Source organism: Perca flavescens, chromosome 4, assembly GCF_004354835.1.
Source record: "Perca flavescens isolate YP-PL-M2 chromosome 4, PFLA_1.0, whole genome shotgun sequence".
Taxonomy (NCBI): Eukaryota; Metazoa; Chordata; class Actinopteri; order Perciformes; family Percidae; genus Perca; species Perca flavescens.
The window spans coordinates 27789723-27810426 of record NC_041334.1 but is presented as its reverse complement, the minus strand read 5'-3'; the positions used below and the strand labels follow the sequence as shown (position 1 = coordinate 27810426).

The 20704-nt window shown below is 38.7% G+C and overlaps 1 protein-coding gene across 2 annotated transcripts; it reads right to left on the bottom strand.

Moving 5' to 3' along the window:
• Positions 1-493: 493 nt before the first annotated feature.
• Positions 494-19801, bottom strand: dgkab (diacylglycerol kinase, alpha b). 2 transcript variants are annotated; one of them, XM_028575126.1, is made up of 25 exons: positions 19574-19801; positions 15516-15597; positions 13606-13682; positions 12826-12967; positions 12296-12370; positions 12084-12133; positions 10971-11045; positions 10628-10744; positions 9229-9346; positions 8914-9002; positions 7870-7944; positions 7405-7515; positions 7216-7314; positions 7060-7110; positions 6316-6389; positions 6075-6149; positions 5736-5821; positions 5564-5653; positions 5295-5455; positions 5071-5135; positions 4870-4960; positions 4574-4754; positions 4293-4413; positions 3987-4047; positions 494-2188 (listed from the first exon to the last, which is right to left on the bottom strand). In XM_028575126.1, exons 2-25 carry the CDS (start codon positions 15586-15588, stop codon positions 2108-2110), a joined length of 2238 nt encoding a protein of 745 aa, XP_028430927.1. In that variant the 5' UTR covers positions 15589-15597; positions 19574-19801; the 3' UTR covers positions 494-2107. The 2 variants fall into 2 exon arrangements, with proteins under 2 accessions (XP_028430927.1, XP_028430928.1); XM_028575127.1 differs by lacking the exon at positions 7870-7944.
• Between the last annotated feature and the right edge of the window lie 903 nt (positions 19802-20704).

The window sequence follows — 20704 nt, the reverse complement described above, 5'->3', positions numbered from 1 at the left end:
GAATGTGCAACGTTCCCTGGCAGGTAAATCAGTAAGTTAGTAGTAGGCTATACAGGGGAGTTGCATATGAAGTGGTTTGTGGTCCTTCTGTAAGTAATTTTGGGGTACAATTTGGTTTTGATGAAATCTACAAGCAGCATTACCACAAGCCAAACAATCGGCCCGTTCCAAACAGGCACATTTTCAACGGGCGCTGCACTAGTATAATTGAAAGCTCAAAAACAGCAGAGAGAGACTTTTGACTCAATATGAACTTTTATTACTGCAATCACTCATGTTTCCTCCTGAAAAGTGTCAACTAAATGCAGGACTTTCTTTTATAAATTAGATTTATTTAGATTTTTTTTTTACTTTTAAAATGAATACTCCAAACTGTATGTTGCCATGCTTTGGCATTAGGGAGATTTAAGCAACTTTCGATTTCAATAAGTGGTCTGCATGCAGAGTAACACTGCATACACACAATACTTCAAATAAATACACAAGTCAGTACTTGTTGATAAACTTTCTTTATGGCAGATAAGCATTAGGAGTGCCCTACATGTGTTAAAGATGTTTTTACAGGCACATTTTTGTATTGTTCTACTTTACATTATAAGCAGTATGCAAGTCATGTGGCCATGTTAACATTTGAATATGCTGCCTTTTGTCCTTTAAAAGTTTAAGATTTCGTTGAACATTTTCTGTATCCTCATAATAAACACTAGCACCTTATGGTAGTCTCCATAATTCCAGTGTAACCAAACCATTGAGAGCGTATTATTCAGCTGCAACTAACAGTGATATTTCCACAAATATAAATAGGTCAGAAAGTATATAACAAAGTGACTTGTAATGGGGGCAACATATTGTAATTCTTTCTGAGAACAATTCAATGCCATATGAGCCTCACTGAAACTGAATATGCAATATTGTCGAAACACATGCAGGACAACTACAAAATTTAAAATTAAGACAAGATAATACAATAATAATAATAAAAGCATGTTACATGTATATTCATACACTGAAAATCCAACATAAGACTGACTCCAGAAGGTTGAAGACACATAATGCACATCACTGAAACACAATCTTAACATCAGCATTTTCACCCAACATTTCTCCAGTCACAAAATAGATTATTAGGTGGGAAATATCTGACTTCATTAGATTTCTGAAGGTTTCTCTATATTGTTTGACTGTTTTAAGAAGCATAAGCAATGGGAGAATCTTGTTACAAAGATGATGCAAATACATAAATTGTCAGCAAAGTTACAGGACAACAACATCTAGAAAACTAACGCAACTCTTGTCCAGTGCACCTTAATGTATTAAATTCAATGGAATGCGTTTTTTTACACTGAACTTGGAAAATTTGGGAAATCTCTATCAAACCCCCCTGCCCAGCGCTTTCAGGACTCAGTTATAACTGTGGATCAAATCTTTATGTCGCCACATTTATATTCAGTCAAGTGTTTCTCAAATAATTCTCCACCTATCTAAGAGACAGTAAAAAAAAACACTGACGTTATTACATTATACATTTTTCTTTTAGTTGGATGAAAACTGACAGTAAAAGACACAAGAACAGACAGGTAGGATAGTGTTGTTGAACAAGGGTGAGCTGCTGTGAGCTTCTGAAGGCAAAAGCAAGTTTATCACCAGCTGCATTAGGAAGTACAGATGAAACTCAGATGAAACACTACTGTAAATTTGATAAAGCACAAAAAAGCTCTCACAACATACACAATAAGCAAATATATTCTGTATCAGTCTACCGTAGAAGATGCTCTGCTATTTTATTTACAGAAAACAAAGGGATGCATTGCATTTAAGTTGGCACACAATAGCAGTGATCAGACTGAGTAGTGCAATTTGCACTTTTGATTTGGCCTGTCAGTGTGGTCTCTGCCTGAGTGCAAACTGTCTGTACTTTGAAATTATTTAGAATTATATCAGGGATTAAAGTGCAAAAGACATACACAATAATACTTAATAATAGAAACACACAGTTACACACTCAGCGATGGACGCTCTCTTTCAAATACTCATCCTGCGTCATTCAAGATAATATAGATGTTCTGTTGTGACTCAGCAGATTGGAGGATGTAGTGGACGCGTTAATTTACTTGAGGTTAAAGAAGCCAGTTGGTTTTGTTGGTGCAGCCATCAGCATTTTAGCTTGGTTCTTGTGAGTTATGTGGATCTATAATAAATAAATAAAACAATTTTGGTTTCATTATTTGTATTCAAATTCCTTTTAAGTGATGCATAATATCTGATCAGCTCAGTGAAATGTATAAGATGCCTTAAGAAACCTTGATAAAATAGAAGAAAACAAACCTTCCAAATTGTCTAGTGAAACAAATATTCTGTCTGTAATCAAATTAAATTAAAATTGTTCCATTTATCCAAACATTTACAAAATGTACTTTTACTTTGAAGATACATCACTTCCTGTGTTATTTTAGCTCTTTTTGGCCAAGTTCCAATATCCACCCTCAGCCCTGAGAACTGAATTCTTCCTCACTGTAAATGAAGTCACCTGCATGATCAGTGAGTATAACGGGGTGAAAGGGCTCCAAACACTCAGTTGCCAGTTTATAATGCAGTCTAATATAACAGTCCTGCAATAAATCCTCCCTTCTTCATGAAGGTTATAGTCTGGCATCGCTAGACCTATCCTCACAGGGCTGTACCAGCGCTGGTATATGATAGGTTGGATATTTCAGCCTACATGTTTCAAGTGTATTTTATATCTTGTATGTAGGGTACTACACAAGAAGGTTAGTCTGGGGACAACCTTCACCCACAGGAATGTGTAGAATCTATTATGAGTTTGGGTACAACTTTCACACAGAGGAATTGGAGCCAGGAATGTGGGAATCTATAAGGAGCACGTGCCATAAAAGGTGTAGTTTAAGAGTAAACTGTTCCAACTGAAATAGATATCTCATGCTGTGTAAGCACAAAAAGAGTTTAAAAGGCATAAAAGGTGTAGTTTAAGAGTAAACTGTTGCGCTGAAATAGATAGCTTGAAGCGTGTGAGACAAAAAAGTATAAAGGAGGAGTTATTCGGATGTTCGTAGAGACACTATGGGTACATGCTCTTAGGAGGGTGTACACATGGTTATCTTCCTTTCTAGGAGAGAAACCTTGGCATATACATTTGATGCATGTCAACTGTTCTCTCTTTCATGAAAGTATGTTTGTTGTGTGAATAAAGCTGCATTAGTCTGAACTCACTGTACTCAGCATTTGTTCAGTCTCCATCTCATTTCCAGATATTTCCCAGATATCAGTATATGGTCTGGCTACACCACTTACTGTATATATTTTGGGATAGGTGAAAAAAACGCCTTGGCTTGTTCTTGTTTGTAATTCTTTAAACTAATCACAACCGTCCTGTCACAACAATTCCCTTGAAAAGTAGATAGCAGAGATAGTAGAGGGGGGTCAATGTGCAGTTTGTGGTGCTATCGAATTGTATTGCAATGACATTGTTGTTAATATCAAGACGCTATGAACTGTGAATAACAGAGTGATGGAGACTCAGTTGGTAATTTGCTATGAATCACAAGGTTAGTGGATCAAGCCTTAAGCTTCCCATGTCCACATGAGCAAATTGCACACAATGTATTGGTACAATAACTGTAAGTCACTTTGGATAAAATGAATGTAATATAATGTACAAAAAGATAACTCTCAAACACTTGCAGATTTTACAGTATGACATCCCTGATCCCTCACAGATGAAATTTAGCTTCAACCAGCTCATACAGATAAACATAATCAAGGTGAATACTAACTGTGTTTGTGCTGTAGTGGCAACGTGTCTCTGCCACAGTAACCAAATAAATCTATGGATGAATTGAACTATGTTGTACACTACGATGCTGTAACCACTGGCTTTATCAAATCTAATATAAGTCTTGACCATAGAAATAACTTTGTTATTTCGTCTTGACTTTTGGCACTGAATTAAATTGGTTAATAACACTTACAGTACATGGAGGCTGCATCCAGGGCTCCCCATCAATTTGCATGGGTAGGGCTTTGATTGTCCTGCACACAGGGAGGAGAGAAAGTGAGATTTAAATATACTGTACTATTTATACTGTACCTGAACATTGTGTCAAATGTGTGTCTGTTTGCATCAGACTGCATAGAGAGAAATAAAATACCAGGAACACCTGACAATAAAATGCAATCCAAAACAATAACCACATAAGGTACATCCTTCTTGTTGTTGTTGTTGTTGTTGTCGTCTTATTATTGTCATGATCCACCTGTAGGTAAAAGTAAACAACCTGATGGTAATTTGGTAAGTCTGTGCCAGTCTGTGCCCGGCTCTCTTCAGTCCACTGTAGATCTGTCCCATCTCTATGGCTCCTTCCAGCCCCACCACTTCCAAACGCTCATCACTCATATCTGCGGAGTAACGAACCACACACACACACAGAAAAAAACAAAGTGTCTAAAAGATTAAATCACCTTTAAAAACAACCAGCTTGACGGGATCCACACGCAAGGAGGGCTAACTGACAATATTCGGACACATACAAATGTGGTAATTTATGAAAGTACAGACCTTGAGAGATTGTTTTTAAAAGGTCAGGGTCAGTGATAACCTCACTGTGCTTCACCTCTGGCACACAATCAGGCTTCTTGGACTCGCCCCAAAGGTTGGAGCCTCCGTGCATGCTGGGTATGTTGAGGACAGCTATGCCCTCCAGAGACATGCTGCTCAGGTCCAGTGTCCTCCCACAGCACTGGTGAAGGCAAAAAACAACAACTTGTTTACGCAACTGAAAAAAAAGCAATTATGTGAATTACAAATAATTACTTTGGGCACAACAGCTACATGACTATATCAGATATTCTAACCTCAATCGTTAGACACTCCTTCAGCTTCTTGCAAGACGCAGATATGGTCTCAGTAGTCGCAAACTCAAAATACCAAAGTTTGTTCTTCATTCTTAAAAACAATAGAAAATAACAACTTCACCTTTATTGATTTAAAAAAAGAGCTCTGTTACACTTTTCATCAGAAAACACCCTTTGTTTACAGTTAGTGTGAATCCTCACCTGCTGTTGAATCTCTGGGGGTGTTTCTCTCTCATGGAGTGGAAGCGATGAGCGATAGAGGCATCCTGTCAAAGTCATATTTTGAATAATGTATTCATGTTTCTGTGTACGTCAATAAGAAATTGTAAGAAATGTTTTTTTTGCACTTAGTTTTTTTGGTTAAAGAAATCCATCTATAATCAAGTGTGATGTTATCATTCTTTCCAGCTGAGGCAGTGACTCACCACTCCAATAGAGAAGTAGTTGTTAATGATCTGGAAGGGCACAGGGTCTCCTGCCTCTTGGGGGTCGTCTGGTATCACCTGGATGCTCCAGCGGTCCATGAGAACCAACTGGCTAGCTTCGATCTCCTTCAGGATCTCTCTCAAGTCTGACCCATCGTAGCCTTTCGCAGGATTACAGAAGAAGCAGAAGAAGTCAACCCATCGCTCCAAAGTCGGTGCAAATACCTCAGTGATGGTGTAATGTAGAGTTAACGTGCTGATGGTTTTACCTCCTCCCCAGCGAAGACAGCGAGCTAGGTCATTCCCGGTGCCCAGAGGCAGGACAGCTACTGGAGGACGCACCTGCAGGTTTTCTTTGTCTGAAATCACAGGTATATTATTTAGCCTTAGGGATGGTTATCTTAATTACCTCTCAGAAACCCACGAAAGGAGCCACAGTACCTATAGCATCCAGTAGCCACCCAACGGTGCCGTCTCCTCCACACACCAAGATCCTGTACTCACGCAGGTTGCGGAAGAAGTGTAGTCTGAGGAAACAAAGACAACATTAATGTGGAGAAAGTCAAATGTGTACAGTCAGTAGGGGAAATATCTGAAATATCAGTAGCCTTACTATGCTGTCTGTGGGTGCTATTTGTAATCGCAACTTTTTTTCTCTGATTCCCGCCCTTCTGTCACTTTCGTCTCGGATCTATAATATTCTCTAAACTATATAGTTAGAAGAGGGGGTGTTAGAAATCGCCTATTGTGTGCAGGTATAGCAGTGAAAGTTTACTGTACCCTGGTGCAGGACCTCCGTTGGAAAGGTTGTACACTTGACGTGGGTTCAGCAGGTACTGAAACTTCCTGAGCACTCTGTGAAACACATTGAGACGCACACACACACAAATTGACACATCCAGGAAGTGACAGGGACCACATTGATATTCTAAGTGACCTAAAAATGAATACACTTTAGATTTATTTTACACTAGGAGTGAAATAAAGTTACACAAACATATCAAGACTTTAAGCTGCTTACCGTTGACCCTGCTTTCCTCCACTTTTTGGGTTCACAAACACCAGCAGAGGGTGGGTGTCTGGAATCGGGACAATCTGAAGAAGAATACATGACAGATTAAGATCCGATGGATTATATGTGTCTCACCTGAAAAACGCATACAGTAGTACATGATATGTAAGGATACATGGACACATGCTGTGAGTCAGGTTACTGTACAGATTGTATATAATAACTTTTGAAGCAGTGTCATTCAAACTTCTGCTGCTGTCGAATAATGAAGATTTTGGGTTTTTAAGGAAAATAGTCTTGGTAACCATAACTTCTTAGTGTCTTGTCTCGCACTAAAAAAGTTTGATTTCTTTAATATTCAAACATTATGATGATATATAGTAATTGCCATGGTAGATATTTTTAGATTTTAGGAATAACTGACACAGTGAAGCAGTGTATTTAGATATATTTTGGATCGGTGGGCTTGTCTCAGCTGAAGCGGACATAACCACGACAGGCGTATTTGTCCAGGACTTCATCCAACACACTGAACAGAACCAATCAGATTACAAAGACACTGGCACATTCTTTTTTAACATGAAAATCTTGTGAAAATAGCATGACAAATCACTAAAATTACCTCTTCCAAAAGCAATGATATGAAGATGGTAGTTTGAGCAGACAACTTGAAATAGGCCTCACAGAAAAAACACATGAGTGTACAGTTGGAAAAGGAATGAGAGTATGTAGGAATATGTGACAACAGCAGACCTGCAGGATGTGGCCATCAGGTGTGACGTTTAACAAGCTAGTGTCCTCCTCCTGCAGGAAACATAGGACAATGAAACAACACACAGACAATTAACTGACAATAATCCTAAAAATCTAAATCTGCTAAAGCCAAATATATGGTGCTGTTCATGTTACCTTTGAGACAGCGTATATGGCCCACGGAGGCAGTATATGATCTCTAAGTGGCCCACAATCACAGGACGACAAGCCAGACAAAAGACACTCATCATGACGCTTAAAAGGAGACAAGACTCAGTGAACATAGAAAAAAAGAGATCCTCCCTAATTCATTCATTAATGTCCAACCACGCACACACTCCTCACCATCTCCTGGCACCACACACAACGCTTCCCCGCTACAGTTTTGATCTTCTTGTGGCAGACCTGACACTTGGAGGAGTTACAGTCAGCTCTGATCCAGTCGTGAGCTGCTACCTGAGACACAGAGGAGTAGAAAAGGAGAGGTTGAGGAAAAGGTGTAATTCACTTTTTAATAAGATGGACAGTTTGATCAATGGAAGCAGAACCATGACTGTTAGTTCCTTGTCCATTTCTAACTACTTAGATCCAACTTCTGCTCCAGGACCAACGTTCATGTTCACTACAGTGGTGCCAAACCCAACCCAAGCTCTGAATGGCTGCAGGAAAAATTGTGTTATAGTTCAATTTAAAATAATCCGAACAGATCACACCCTTCTTAAAGCAGCGGTGGAAGTTAAATTTAGATTTATGAATGATTGGATAACCATTGACAACAGATCAAATATAAAGCACACATGCACATCAAACCTCCGGAAGCAGCTGACGAAACTTGGCCAGTTCACTGTTGCGATCCATCACAGATTGTGAGTTGTGGTTGCGACACTACACCGGAACAAGACAGTGAACACATCATTGTCCATATTTGAGCAAAATCAGGACATTTAGCAGATGGGCAGAGCAGACTGTGCCGGCTGTAATCTGCACTTAAAAACATGGATGGGCTGCACTTACTACCGACTAATGCACTTTGGTGTTCCCTGTCGGTAATGTGTTTACTGTTGCTGCCGTTTGGTTTTTGGTCAGTAAAAAGAGAACTGACAGGGATATATTCACATGACAAATGTGAGCCTTCAGTTCATTATTGACCTTGACAACAGTAGATTGACAACAACAATAACAACAAAAACTCAAGGTCCATTTACTAGTTTTTCTTTTTTACAGATTTGGTTTAAAAAATAAAAAGAGACAAAAGACTAAGAGATATTTTGTCATTGTCAGCAAATCTCATGAAATGACCAAAACCAACATGAATTAATCAGCAAGTATTGTCTGTTTATCCACAGCCTGATTTCATTTCCATAGAAGTAAAGCTTCATTGTTGTCCCAAAACACACTGTTGCACTGGTTGACATGTTCCTTCATTACGATTTACATGCACACTGTAGTTTATTTTGAGTCAATCCCACATACACCAAATGTATATCAATCTGCAGCTGAAAATAGTCCCCAACAAATGCACTATTTACTCCTTTTTGTGTGACATTTGCAAACTGTTTGCCGTTTTTTTTAACTATATATTTGTGACTTGTTTAACAGTAGAAACAAATTGGATCGGGGCCAGATGCCACAGACAGAGTAGGGAAGTTGGAAAAAATATTGAGAGACGATCTAATGCATTGTTGGTTTTGTTTTTTGATTGGTTTTCATACGATTTGTAGACAATAACAAAAATATAGATTATCACCGGACTTATCCTTTCACTTACAACTCAAATGCTCGTGTAAATGTAACTGTAAGTTTGAAAAACAAAAATAATTCCAAAGTGAGTGGGGTAGTTGTGTGTGTCCTTACACCAATCGTCGATTTAGATTTAACAAAAGTACGAGCGCAGGGTTCGGGATTCTTGTTGGCACACTGACTGTGGACGGTGTACTTGCAACCTGAGGAAGAAGAACAAATATTACAGAGGTGACTGAGGTCAATATAAAGCTTCCGCCGCTAAAACTTATAGGATTCTATAGCAATATATATATATATATATATATATATATAGACAAATAATACAGTACAAGTGAACTAGAAAAGGTGTGACTCCTCCACTTCATTTGTACTGTGTGAGTGTGTGAGGTGCGTGGCTGCCCCCTGATGGTGGCTGTGAGCGCTTACAGGTGCAGCAGAGTCCCTGCTTCCCGAGGCCGAGCAGCATGCTCTGACACACATTGCAGTAGGTCGGCCTGTTAAAGTGCTTCATCCTCCAAATATGCTGTCCATCCCTTTCTGTCATCTGCGGGTGAGGGGAAGACAAAGGGACTAAATAAAAGAGAACAGGAACCATAGTTGATCAAACTAAAATTAGTCTATATCCACGACGTTCCACTTCCAGAATTGCTCCGGTGCCGTCGAACATTCAGCCATATGTCCTTCTTTTTTTCCGCCGGACGTCCGTTACCTTCCACTTTCTTTATGTTGTAATTTTAAACTACGGTGGATTTATGAGGACTACGGTTAACTGCTCCTCAGATCTCTGCAGGGTAAATCCAGACAGCTAGCTAGACCATCTGTCCAATCTAAGTTTTCTGTTGCACAACTAAAACAACCTTTGAAAGTACATGTTCCACCAAAACAACTTCCGTCCCGAGGCTGTTCGCCCATGGAGATTGTGATTGGTTTAAAGAAATGTCAATAAACCAGACTACCGTGGACTAGCCATGGGGGTAAGCTTCGCTTCAGAACTCAAACCTCATATGGTGCCATTTTGATGCTACGAAGCGATCACCTCTTGTTAGCATTCCACTGACTAGCATTCATTTTGACGTCACTTGATAGTGAATAACTTTACATCTGAAGCGTTTAAAGACTCTATTTGTCCATTGTTTATTTCTTAAGAAACACAACAATGTATAAAAGGCTCCATTACCTTGTACCTCACGTTATGGCTCCGTAGCAGACGCTTTTATAAAAATAGGCTAACGGTTGGGTCATAACCACGAGACTTACTGTCGCACAGTAGAGGAATTACCGTATAGTACAGGAGAAGCTCGCAGGCAGTTTTGACTTACATGAGCTGTTTAGGTTTAATTACTAATGTTAACTAGCATGTTAGTTAGCAATAATTAGCCTGTGCTTATGTTATCTCCTTACATATACCTACGCTCTCCGTCTCTGTAAGATTGGGAATGATTGAGATTTCTCTTGTCACAGCTACCAGAAGACTTACAACTTTCAGACACGTTGCTCACGTCACATTTACGTTGTCTCTGTCAGTTGGAGGCTGCTCAGTAACGCTCAGCGCTCACCGGAAAAGTGCTTCTAATATCCTTCACTGGTCTCCGTCCAGAGCAATGGGATTGGTTGGTCCATTCTTTTATATTGTCTATGGGACTAGCCAGACCCTCCTCCGCAGCGCTGTGGAGGAAGGTCTGGCAATGCGATTCTACACTAAAATTGACCAAAAAAAGTTACCATTTGGAGTTGGCTTATTCCTAGCAACATTAACAAAACAGGGAATGTTGTGGGAAAATGTAAGTATTGTATGTGGCGTCGTCAAATGTTTTTGTTCTGTCACCTTCAGTCCAAGCAGAACAAGTAAAGGCACGTTGGTCATGCCTCCCTTCACCCATTCCTCCAGAGTGACAGTCCCACTGCCATCCACATCGATCGCTGTCATCATGTCTTTGAGCACCTGTCCACATACAAAAACAGCTGCTTGTTATTTTTCGTCTAACTCCTGCTTAGTAAACTTCCTTTTACATCTATCATCTGCTGTAATTAAGCTGTTATTTTGATGTAAAACAAATCATCCTACTACCATCCCTTATGTAGACTTTTTTCTCAAAATTCAGAAATAATTCAATTACAGAATTAAAATCAGCTTTAAAATGAAAATGACATCAAAATGAGACTCATACTGGTCTGAGTTCAGTCACGTCCCAGCCCAGGTAATCAGCAGCTCGCATCATCTGGGTGATTATACGATCCACCTCCTGATGGAGAGACAACAGGGTTTATATTCACAGTAACCATATTCATCTTAATCAACGTGCAAAATACTCTCTAACGCCTGACACCTTTGCCATGTGCTGTACATCCAAAACCAGCCACTCAATCTAAGTAAGTATACAACTACACAAAATTCAAATTCTTGTAAATTAAATGTAGTCAAATTGCAGTTGGGTCTTATTATTTGATTATTACTTGTTTGTTTAGTGATGATATAATAATAATAAAATTATTATTATTATTATTATAGGTTTATTTAGATAGGGACAGATTTTTTAGCTAATTCACAACACTTGTCCCTAGTAGGGCTTTTCGTGAAAAGTAAAAATACAGATTAACATTATTAAAAATAAGACAAAGATGAAATAAAATGGAATGAAATGAAAAAGGAAAGAAAGTAGAGAGAGAGAGAGAGAGCACAGTCTAAAAACTAAATATGAGAGCAAGAATGTTCCCGAATTAGCCACAATTTGGTTTGTTTTTTTGAAGGTGGCTACAGTGTTTACATTTTTTTGGCCTTTGTATAAATAAGGATATTGATTCTGCAAATGGACTGGTTTAGGATTATTGGACTGTTTATTGGACGCTTTTCAAATATGCAGCGGCGGAGCAGCACTGTAGAGGTTGAATGTATTAATAAGCCTTTATTTACTGTTTGGACTAATTTGTGGGCTCATATTGTATCCATGTTGCTGGCTGTCGCACCAGCAAGATACACATAAGCTGGATGTTCACTGTCCGAGGCATTTGCTGTGCTGCTCCTTCAACTTACATATATAGAGAGAATAATCAGCTTACTTATTGAGAACCCCCAATAACTTTACTGTTTAGGGGGGGGTAGGTGTTAGTTATGGGGTCCAAGACCAACGTTAGATTTTGCCGAACTAATTGCAAACAAGAAATGTACACATGTCAAATCTTGTAAGTGAATAAAAAAGCATCCCAAATATTTTGTTAATTTAGACACGCATCATAAACACAGAGCAGTTAGAACAACTTGTCAGTGATTCTGAGTAACTTACTGAGCTGTCCAGGAGTTGGTTGCAGTCTTTATCATAAAGTTTGAAAGTAACTGGAAACAAAACAAAGTCAGTCAGTGATCCAACCATTGTTTTTTTCACCTTTCATCTTCCAAATCATGAATCTTAATCATTCATCAGTGGTAAAAAATTACATTAAATGCATTTGCACTATAATAAATATGTCACAAGTTCAAAAGAAAGATGAAACCAACATTCAAGCTTCTCCCGTGGCTGTCCTTCCTCCAGCACTGAGAAGTAACAGGACACATCACGAAGAAAGACCCCACCTGAAGATAAAGAAATACTGAACCTTTGGACCAAACTGGAAACATTTATTACATTCCTGAGGTCTAAAACAACAGGGTTTTTTCAGTTCCCGATGAAAATGTACAACTGCAGGAATAAAACTATTATGCAAATATTTTATTAAAGGTCTGTTAATGGAACAGGTGCACTAATCTCCAAAGCTACTCCACACCTACAGCTTCATTCAAATGACGCAGCACTACAAGACAATAAAAAAAAAAAAAAAAAAAGAAGACAATAAAAGAAGTGGGCATTGGACAAAGTGTCCAAAAGGAAATACTCTTCGTATCATTCTTTCTTTCTTTGATTATTTTCAGCATGTTATGTGGTGCATTCACAACCACACTCAGAGCTGAGCATGACTGTAAAGCTTTTCCTCTTAGCACCGGCTCCATGCTGTCCTATAAAAAAAGGTCGGGCTTTCAAAATGATTTACCTCCTTTGGGCAGAGGGCTCTTTGTGGACCCATGCTCCACATGTTGAAAATACCGAAAAAGGCGTTGGCAGAAATCTGCAGGGAAGTCATCCACTTCTAGGTAGGTCTTGAGAAAGAGACAGAAACCCACTGCATCGACGCACTGTGGAGAGAAATGTATCTCATTGTTGAGACTCAAGGTCAGAACAATAATGTGTTAACATTTACATTTATTGTAATGCTTTATTTTACCACAAATGTAATTTGTAGACAATTTTCTAACAATTTCTGAGAGAAGACTATTTAATAATAACAACAGGAAAAAAGACAATGTTCAATTGATTCACTTCAAATTAATAAATGTCATATAACGGCTAGCACAACCAAGAGCACAAAAAATGTGAATTTATCTACAGTCAAGCAGATAAATCGACATATACTGTATGTAGAATACAATATAAAATCGATTTTAATTGAAGATTTTCTTTTGAAGAAATTCCTGTTTTCCCTATAGTTGATAACAAATTAAATTGTTATTTTTGGGAAACGTCATACAAAATGTATTTAAGTGCTCATATTATGCTTTTTGGCTTTTTCCCTTTCCTTTATTGTGTTATATATTTTTTTGTGCATGTTATAGGTTTACAGAGTGAAAAAGCCCAAAGTCCACCCCAAAGGGACTTACCATCTCCAACAGAAAACACTGTTCACAAACTGCTCCAAACAGCTCTATTGTAGTCCAGCCTTTACTACAGAGACAAACATAATATGAGCACGTTAAGGATAAAAATCATGACATACCTCTCCATTGCTGTGCTGGGCCAGCCGACCCCCAGGGTGAAACTCCTTGATCACATCTTTCACCCTCAAACTGCTGTCTGCAAAGAGAACATCAGAAAGGTCAAAAAGTGAGTAACTTTTATTTACAAAATTTAACAAATCAAAAAGGACAGGAGAAAAATAATTATATTTAATGCCATTAACATTTTTCTGATATGAATCTGTGCTATCTGTCTGTTCCGTACATGAATAATAAGAAAATCTAAAGTTGATTAATTAAAAGTTGTTAAAATTGAGAGCATAATAATTACATGGCTCCTAAATGCTAAAACTGGAAAAAAATGTGAGATCATCACTAATTGTGGACATGGACGTACGGTGTGTGTATCCTACATTAAATCTGGGACATGCTGTCAGAGGTAAAACAGATGTTCTTTCTGAGGTCCAGAGGGTGTAATTATCCTTTCATCCATTATCCCCCCCCCCGACCTTGACACTAAAAGCCTAAAGTACACACTCATTTCATTTCTTTCAAAGCTTCGGAGTGTATAGCAGAATGTTTTTAGCCCCGTACCACTTTTTGTTTCCTGTCAACAGGTCTATGCAGTTCTGCATTAGCTCGAAAAGCATGCACTTACAGCCTGGAGTTGTTGTTTGTGTTTTTGTGTTGATGCTGAATGACCCTCAGAGGGTCTATGTGGAGCAATTTTGTATTGAATAACTTCCTCAGACATTTATTAGATGTCCGACGCTTATTGATTACTGGTGCTTTCACTTTCTGTGAAAACTGGGGGAGCAAAGGAGAGATTCTCAAGTTTGAGAGTAGCTGGAAACACATTAAAGTAAGTCAGTGATCCATAAGGGTATAAGAAAAGTCTGCACACCCACATCAATCAGAATGTGCTTTTAAATCCAGTCTCTCAGTTTCTATATATTTAGCACACAGGAGTTACATGCATAGATGTTTCAGCATTTTCCTCCCATACTCTCCTGTGCTGGACATGAACTGAAGAATAAGTATTCTGATTGATTTAAGTGTGTGAGCTTGTCTTCAAAGTTACACTCTCTTCTTGACTTTGTTTTTCCCTCTACAGTGGTGAAAGTATTCTGATCTTTTCTCTTAAGTAAACGTACTAACATCACACTGTAAAAACAGCAGTCAGCCAATAGCACACCAGCCGTACTTGTATATACTGTGGAGTTTCATTTGTACCAAAATATCATATTTTATAAGCTCTTAATATGTTTCAAAAACAAACAAAAAAATGCAAAAATCTTAATTTTTAAAGTAACTAGAAACTAAAATTTTGAATAATTGTAGTAGAGTACAAGTAGAAAATGGTATGAAATAAAAAAGACTAAAGTACATCAAGTTTGTATCAAGTACAGTACTTGAGTCAATGTACTTTGTTACATTCCACCACTGCAAAAAATACTATTACATGTAAAAGTCTTGCATTAAAAAATTACAGACGTAAAGTAAAAAAAGCTGTGATTGTTATACATTTCGGTAAATGATTTGACAATTGTTACTGATGCAGTAACGTGAAGTAGTGTTCTACTGTTTTAGTTGGTCTAGCTGGAACTTATTTCAATTAAATTATGTAAATATGGGAGGTGTAATCTGTAACAATGTGTTTGTGACTTTATGAGCTGATAACATGTGTTGTATTTAAAATCTTAATCTGCAAAGCAACTTTTGTCTGTCAGATAAATGTGCAGTCAAAAGTACAATATTTCCCTCAGAAATGTAGTTGAGTAGAAGTGTAAAGTAATATAAAATGGAAAAGTACGGCATACTTGAGTTCACATACTTAGTTGCATTCCACCTCTGCAAATTATTATTATTCTTTATATACACATATTCAGTCATAAGTGGATATAATAATAATAATTGTTGAAAAAAAGTTAAGTGAAAATTTAAAACTTACATTCCATGTAATGCTGCAGCTGGATAAAATCCACAGGAGTCAAGGACCCCTCTGTATCGTCAGAGGAGGCCATGCCGATCAGCTGAAGACGATGACAGAGAGGGGAACAACAACAGGATGAAGTGTTAACTGTATGTTATGTGTATATGCATGTACAGTATGTATGCATGTGTGTCTATGTGTAGGCATGTCTATATGTGCGAGTAGGTGGGAAGATGTACTGTACATGTATGTGTATGTATACATATATAAATAAGTAAAGCATCAAATTGTTTTGTATTTAACGAAAGAACAAAAATAGGAAAAGGGGGTAGGACAACAAAAGGGGAATCCTTATTTGAATCATTTCCAATAATTTTGGAAGATATGTTTGCTGTGGACCTTGTTTTTGTTGTTTTTCTTGCCTGTGCTGAAATGTACATTATTTATCTTTTATTTTTTAAATTTGAATTATTTATTTTTTTGGCATTTTAGGCCTTTCTTTCTGACAGAGCAGCTTAGACTTGGAAGGGGAGAGAGAGCGGGGAAATGACATGCAGCAAAGGGCCACAAGTCGGAGTTGAATCCGTGGCCACTGCGTCAGGGACTAAGCGTATATGAGTGCACGCTCTACCAGGTGAGCTACCCAGGCACCCTTAATTTTTATTTTTTTAACATGTTCAAAATAAACTAAACTAAAAAAAACTGCAAGAAAAGCTGCCGAACCATGGGGGTGTAGTCTTTCATATAATAGGCATTAGGTCATCCACTGTGTGCATGTACATAAACTGGTTTTCCTTCATTCTTTAAATACAACAAACACTCCCCTCTTTAGGACCCACTGATCAACCACAGTTTCTGGTTCCAGATATTTAGACAGTCTGGGGCTTCCCTTCTAGCTGAGGAATCCGAGGAATCACAGATGACAATTAGAGCTACTGTACCACACACTTGATGAGTTAAGAAATGTAATTATGCAGATTGTAGTTGACACCTTTGGAAACATGGAAATGAGTCAAAGGTTTGTGACAAGCTCTGATAAGAGGAGGATTTGCCAACAGGGAGTTATAAGTAATAACGTAGGAGCAGGGGCTTTGGTGTTCTAAAACTGTAAAAACAAACCGCCACTATGTCCACAAGCTTTTCAAAGCATTTAGTTAAACAATAAACTTGACCAAAAGTGAAACGTGCAGAGCGGCGTTTACACACTCTGGCTCACACACAGCGAGTCTGCTGCGGTGGCCCTGCATCCCAGCAAAGACTGGAGCGAAAAGGCAGAAAAGGCAGTCGGACTGATCAGTCTCCCCGAGTTGGTCAAAAAAGTGCCTCTGAACATACCGAAGCAACGCCGACTTGAGCGTACGTTCTGCACGTGTGCAAGACGTAATACGTCTCCATAACAGCAGGCGGCGCTAATCTGTATTGTCGCCCCAAAAAAATGTAAACCGGCAGCTGATTGGACGAACGCGTCACGTAGGTCTGGCTTCTCCCAAATTTCAAAACCAGACCATAATGGCGGCTCGCTCGGAATACGATCTTGTATTTTACGAAAATAGTTCAGCAAAAAGTGTTTCTGAAAACATTTTAAGCGAGAAATAGGCCGTGCAGTTGCTGAATCTGTCTTCATTTCAAATCGACAAAGGTCAGTTTAAAAGATTTTCGTCAGATTTTGAGAGCCGTTCGTCACGCTCATCCCGCTTGTCATTTCCGGTAATTGGTCATTGAGTCCGACTGCCCGCTGGCCGATTCAACAAGTCAAATCAGCCCAAATGAACGCCGACGGCTCCTCCGACGGCACGGAACACACCAAACAGACTCGGGTCACCGACCTCGCCAGACTGTCCGATAATCGGGTTGGTGTGTCAGCACCTTAAGATGTCCCAGAGCATCTGAAGGTGAATTCAGATTCCCCTGATAAAGTTTAAACACACCAATATAACTTAAAGTTTAATATGTAATAAATGTAATGTATGCTAAAGGTGATTCAGCATCAGCAATAACAGCGCGTCCATTAATTAATGTTAGCCAAAAGTGAAACTGCTCCCTTATGATTTGTAAGCGCCTTTTGCCTTCTGATTAGTTTTGATTTTAGTAAAGATAAGAACAGCTTAAAAAATGGCACGTTTGAATCCATAACGTTTACAGAGGATGGCCATTTCGGTGGCGTTACGTTACAACACACTACACAGTGAGGAGATCACTAGGAATCATTTTTACTTGATTAGCTAAGCAGTAACATTACTATAAAATCCCCTTACTCTCACATATCATGGCAAGGAGGCTGCACAAATTAAACCATGTTACATCCTTTACTGTCAAACTAGGAACATAACAAGTACAATAGGATTAAGTAGTCTAAACATACAGTAACTGTTTTATATTTGTTATACTTATTAGCTACATGACCCTACAGTAGGCCTATAATGTAATACAAGGATAACCAGAGCCTTTCACATCTTGACTCTTGCAGGCCAGAGTAGTTGGAGAGATTAGCTGAAGTCAAAGAAAATTCGGAGAAGTGCACAGGAGGAAGAGAAGGAGGGAAATAAAGAAGAAGGCAGTTAACAGGAGAGACCATGAGGGTCAGAGCAGGAGAAGGCTACAGAAGGAGATATTAGAAATAAGTGAAAGAGAAGAGGAAAAAGAAGAATGTCGCTTCAGACGCTGACAGCCACTGTCCAAACGTCCATATTTTACGAGTTCGGAGTGAGAACAGGTTGACTTGGTATGTTTTTATTCTCCTTCCATATACACTGCAGTACAGTAGCATAACATGTCATGTGGCCATAGTAAAATTACATGTTTTTTCTAGTGCTGTCAGTTAAATGAGTTATTAACGACATTAACGCAAACCCATTTGTAGTGTTTTTCACATACTAGTAACTAGTAACATTAGAAAACTACAACACCACACTGAATCTAGCTAGACCGGAAACAAAACAACAGGCACGCCGCACACACTTGTTTGGGCTTGCGAGCCGGCCAAAGAGTAGCAGGCTAACGTTACGTTTTGAGTGGATGGCGAGCGCGAGACGCTAAAATGGATGCCAATAAGATTCTGAATGGAAAGTTGACTTTTAAAAAGTTGCCATATGGTTCCACTGACAAGAGCAAAGTGATCTGTGTGTTTTTTCGTTGTGAACTGAGCTATCATCGCAGCACGTCCAGTCTGAAATACCACTTGATGGCCAAGCACACAGCTGATGCGAATTCTCCGCCCCCTCGTCAAAGCCAGGCGACAAAAGTACAAAGCAAGCCGATCCACTTTTCCATGTTGATAAGAGCATTAAAATGAGGAAAAAAGAAATGGGACAAAAAGAAATCAAGGGACATTTAGAATAGATAAAAAATGTGCGATTAATTGCGATTTATTGAGAGTTAACTATGACATTAATGTGATTAATCGCGATTAAATATTTTAATCATTTGACAGCACTAGTTTTTTTCAGTTATTGGCTATTTTCTGCTGTATAGGATTATATATGTAAAGATTTTCAAGTGTGTCTTTTTAATCAGTGATTATAATCACATAAAGGTAAAACAAATGCTATGATAGAGAAACTTTTAATGAATTATTAGATCATTCTATTTGCCACTCATATGGGGATTCTACGGTCTTCCCATGCTACCCTGCCAAAGACCTCTTTGCCACCCTGTGTAAAATTTTCTAGATCCGCAACTGATAAGAGGCTTTTTGTTGCAGAGTTTCAGCCTTGGCTCCGACGATGGATAATTAAGTGTCATCATTAATTAAACACCATGCCTGTAGAGATTGACTGTGCTGCTACATGTATCAACCTATATTCTCTGCACAAGTTGTGGGATAGGAAACTGTGGGCCACAATAAACGTTTTGTAATACCGCACAAGCTTAATCAGCAACGTACTGTAGCTACAACTGGCGAAGCAAATCACAAATTCAATTAAGACCAATTTTTAAAAGGGGTGTCTATCAGGCAGGATTATAATTTAAAACCAGGGTACCTGACTGAGTGACAGGCACGACTTTTTACTTTACTATGCTCTCTAGTGCTGCATAGGTGTTGTTCAGACCGAAACTGAACTCTAAAGGCTCCTTACCTTTCTCTCTCCTCAGACGTCAGCGGAGGTAAATAAAAAGCTGTCCCAAACTCGGAGATTCACAAAAGGGACTTTGATAGCCTATGTTGGTTGACGGCAGCTGGGGCTTTAGTGGGGAAATGTTTGACACGGTATTAGCGGATATAAGGGATTAAGAAATGGGCGGAGGAGGAGCTCTCAGCGACATAATTACAGTGAGTGGCACCGCCTCGCGCGTGAACGCATACACAAACGCAGTAGCCACGCACAGGCACGCGCACCTGTTTGATTTATTGTACCCTGCCAACAAGTCAACACATTTTCTAAATACTGCGGCTTTAAGCCTCATACTCAGAGTGAGGTTTAGGCTCTCTAGTTCCCAGCGTTAACAAAGTGAATGAAAGAGCAGATGTAGATTAATGAAATAGAAAATGTGAACTCATAAATTGGCTCTGAAAAAACACACACGCATAATGTTGTCACGGGTCTTTGCAGAAAAGCTCACAGACTGTTCCTTACAATTCAAAATAAACTGAAATTTCGCCGACACATTCACTGACACTAGATAGGCTACACGAGCAGGCCTATACAGAGGGCCATAAAATCAAATTGTGAGCTCATTTTGTTTAAGGGAGGCTGAGGTCCATGAATCATAGATAAGATGTGCTGATGCAGTGAGTGTAAATGAAAGCACTGAAGTTAAAATCCCACAAACTGAAATTGGAGGCCCGGTTGGCAGGTCAAAGGTTTTCTGAGGCAGTGACACTGTAGGCTACCATGCTCATTGCTCCAAATACCTGTGCCCAACTAAAAGAGCAATAGAATATATGTAGGCCTATATATATGTATAGGCCTACACTGTAGGCCTAGCTGTTATGGCAGGAAAATAGAAATTAAAAAATGAAACTTGAAAAAAATGAACTTTGATGCTTAAAGATATTCTCCAGACATGTTCTAGTGATGGTATAGGAAATAGTCTGCTTGGCATTAACTGATACTCTTATATTATTCTTTGCTTAAAAAAAAAATTACATAGCCTATTTCTATTTCTTATTGAAAAATCTTATTGAAAAATCTATAAATATCCAACTATTTGTAATTTTGAAAGTATAACTACTGGATACAAGACGTTTCCTACTACTTCACTGAAAA